The 3,636-nt window shown below is 43.0% G+C and overlaps 1 protein-coding gene across 3 annotated transcripts in view; it reads left to right on the forward strand.

Moving 5' to 3' along the window:
- The window catches only part of LOC123517474, a 117,213-nt gene extending 114,630 nt beyond the window's left edge, over positions 1-2,583 (forward strand). For all 3 annotated transcript variants that reach the window (XM_045277562.1, XM_045277563.1, XM_045277561.1), the window contains 3 exons: positions 535-701; positions 933-1,194; positions 1,323-2,583. In XM_045277562.1, the coding sequence (XP_045133497.1) occupies positions 535-701; positions 933-1,194; positions 1,323-1,351 (458 nt within the window). In that variant the 3' untranslated portion in view covers positions 1,352-2,583. The remainder of the gene's footprint in view (positions 1-534; positions 702-932; positions 1,195-1,322) is intronic.
- Positions 2,584-3,636: the final 1,053 nt, after the last annotated feature.

The raw sequence follows: 3,636 nt of genomic DNA on the forward strand, positions 1-3,636 counted from the left end.
CTCTCTCTCTCTCTCTCTCTCTCTCTCTCTCTCTCTCTCTCTCAGTATTCTTCTTTCAGATCTCAAACCAATGTGACAAGATTTTATTATTTTCAGATGCTGTTTTATTTTGTTTTATTCATCTTTCTCACTGGTTTGCTTCTGTTAAGTGTTGATGTGTCATGCTTTACTTTGCCGATTTTCTCTTCCCTCCTTCTTTTTCTTTTTTTTTCGTCTTTCTTTTATGTTTGAGGAGAGCGTGTCCCACATTCTAACTACGCATTTTTTCTTTTCTTTTATTTAGTTACCTTCAGCTACACACGCTCTCTCTCTCTCTCTCTCTCTCTCTCTCTCTCTCTCTCTCTCTCTCTCTCTCTCTATATATATATATATATATATATATATATATATATATATATATATATATATATATATATATATATATATATATATATATATATATATATATATATCGCAGAAGTTTATCCCAGAGTTGTATCGCACTTCCTTTACACTCACCGTATCATGTTAACGTGTGTGTATCACCACCAACAGAGATCGTGCCCGTGTTCTCTGCTAACCTGCAGTTCAAGATCGACTACAAGCGCGCCAGCATCGAGAACCTGCAGCACCAGTTTGATGGTCTCGTGTACAAATACAACGATATCTTCTGCCCCTACCCCGAGGAGTGCGGCATCGGTGACCTCCAGATCAAGAGTGCGGTGAGTGTCGTGCGTGTGTCGCTATGCTAACATGTCCCTGGGTCACTCAGTATTGCAGGACCTACACATGAATTTGATGTTATATTTCAGTTTTCATTGGTGCACTCTTGTCCTACCTCACTTCATGTATTTGCAATAGCTACCTTGAGTGGTATGGTCGAAGCAACACGCTCCTTAGTGCACGCCCCTAGATACCTTGGCATTACACTAACTTCCCATATCCTTCCGTAGCTCGATGAGGACGGCAGCAAGATGAGCCAGGTCATCATCACCATCGACACCCCTGTCTACAACATCACTGACCAGACTGGTTTCATCGAGCTGGTGCGCGAGGCTGTGCTCACTGTTTCCGATGATAACGCCTTCATGACCCTCATTGATTACGACAACATTGCCCTCGTCCTGCCCGAGAGGACCACTACTTTCAAGGCCAGCCCTCAGCTGTGCTGCCACACTTGCCCCGAGGGCCACGCTTACAGGCTGGGCAATTGCGGTTAGTCTCTCAGCCTTGTGCTCCTACTTTTTCTTCTTCTTTCTACATGGTGATAAAACCAATATTTGATAAGGCCATCCTTCATATGCTTTATTTCTATTTACTTATATACCATTGTCTCTCCACAGTGCGATGCCCAACTGCCGAGTGTGTGTAGGGCGCGACGCCGGGTCAGCCCCCTGCTGCAGTCAGTACCTCAGTCGTCGCGTGCTTCCAGCCTCATACCTTTGCCAGCCTTCTGTCTCCCAGTGCCCCTCGAGTGCCTTGTGCCTAACACTTCCTCCAGAAGCAGCACAGTCCACTCAGGGCACTGCTCGTTCAGGGGTTTGACAATTGTATCAACCACTTTTCATGGAACATGACAACAAAAGTTTGTAACATTCCAAGCCTTACTTCAACTTTTGGCGGTTTTTAGCTCCGATTAAATTGTCAGTGTTCGGAAATGTTCAAATTCCTCTCACTATATTGGTCGTTTTGGCATAGGTTTAAATGTGGATGTGGAAATAAATTTCATATCTAGAATTTTAAGTTCATTAGCTAAGCCAAAAATTCAAGCCGCCTATTGGGTGTGACTGGTACATTGTGACGTCCGGTGGCGTGCGTCCTCGCAGCCCGGCGAGGAGCACTCCACCACTGTCCTCGTTCGTTCTCCAGCGTGCCTCACTCGTCCATTAATAATCGTGTACTTGTCCTCAATAACTCGAAAAAGAACGATATTTTTTTTTGGTTTTTATGTGTTATTATAGGACTTACCATATTTGCTATGTGAGAAATCTTCCGCTCTCGGAGTCTCGCTCAGTGTACTCACCGCCCCCCGCCAGCCGGGCCGCCACGGCTGAAAGAAGGCCGCCTTAGGAAAACAAATTTCCAAATATATTAGTGATAAAATTGCAATCAGCACTGCTTCCCCAGGGGCAGCCTGAGCCCCTCGGCGGCGCGGCGCGGGGTAGAGCGGCTCACTGTGTCAAGACCTGTACTGAGTGTTCATTTCTCAGTATTCTGATAGAATAAGTTGTTATTTAAAGAATTTTAGAATTAGTTGTAAAATTCTGTAGGATTTTAGAGCATTATTTTCTAAAATCTTCCCAGAGTAAATTCATAATTCATTTGGATATAAATCGTAAATTACTTTTTTTTTTATATATAGAATCAATGAGTAATGTTTTCAGTGTACCTTTGGAATTGGATTTCCTTCATCTACACCGAAGAATACTCTTTCATCAATATTAATCTGAATGATGTCCCAGGAGGCGTGGCGAGGCGCTGCCCCACCACCGCCTCGCCTGGCATATCGCTGTAGTTGTTACGTGTGAATGTTGACCATTGTATATACCTTGTATATTTTACATAAGATACCATTAAATGTTCTTTCTATACAAAAAAAAAAAATGTGTTGTATTATCCTTTATATCGTTCTTAAAACATGGTTTTTTGGATGTTTTGATGTTTTAAAGTCGTTTTAGAATACATTTACCATTGAAAACATTCAGCTGCATTTTTCACGAGAGATTCCAGAGTTTCTCGTGGATACCTCTTTAAACTTCTGCTTATAAATCAGTATATCTTATGAGAATCTCTTTTCTTTTTATTGTCAAATTTTAGAGCAACAAAAACAATTCAGTTCAAATGATGTAGCACCAACGTAATTAAGAAACTTGGGATGGTGATCCACGCAGCTTTTGTGGTGGAGGTGCGGCAGTCAGCACCTTCGATCACGCGATGAGTGCGGCACTGATGTCATCTACGTACTACCACTGATGTCAGCCGAGCTAACAGGTAAAGCCAGGCATTAGTAGCAGTCTGCAGGATGGACATAACATGCGGGTCACTCAACACCACAAGTTACAGGATATGTTTATTGTTCGCAGTGACATTTGATCTAAAATGATCCTTTACCACTACGGTGTCAAATCAAGAGACGCGGCTCTCTGACCTATACTGCACTGACCATACTGAGAGATAGGGAACTACCTCATACACCTTCCAGTCCCAACACGTTTCAAGACAATGATATGGTATGGTATGGTGAGAGGTATGGACAGATGTGTGAGAGAGAGAGAGAGAGAGAGAGAGAGAGAGAGAGAGAGAGAGAGAGAGAGAGAGAGAGAGAGAGAGAGAGAGAGAGAGAGAGAGAGAGAGAGAGAGAGAGAGAGAGAGAGAGAGAGAGAGAGAGAGAGAGAGAGAGAGAGAGAGAGAGAGAGAGAGAGAGAGAGAGAGAGAGAGAGAGAGAGAGGAGGATAATATATTGTATATATCGAGAATGCTTAAAAAACTTTAATAACATTTTTGTCATATTAACAGACACCCCAAACAGCGGAGGAGTGGAAGCGTGTAGCAGAGGGGTTTTCCAAGAAATAGAACTTTCCTAATTGCATCGGAGCAGTTGACGGGAAGCACATCCTGGTAAGGCCACCACCTGATACCGGCTCCTTCTAATACAAC

Source organism: Portunus trituberculatus, chromosome 42, assembly GCF_017591435.1.
Source record: "Portunus trituberculatus isolate SZX2019 chromosome 42, ASM1759143v1, whole genome shotgun sequence".
Lineage (NCBI taxonomy): Eukaryota > Metazoa > Arthropoda > Malacostraca > Decapoda > Portunidae > Portunus > Portunus trituberculatus.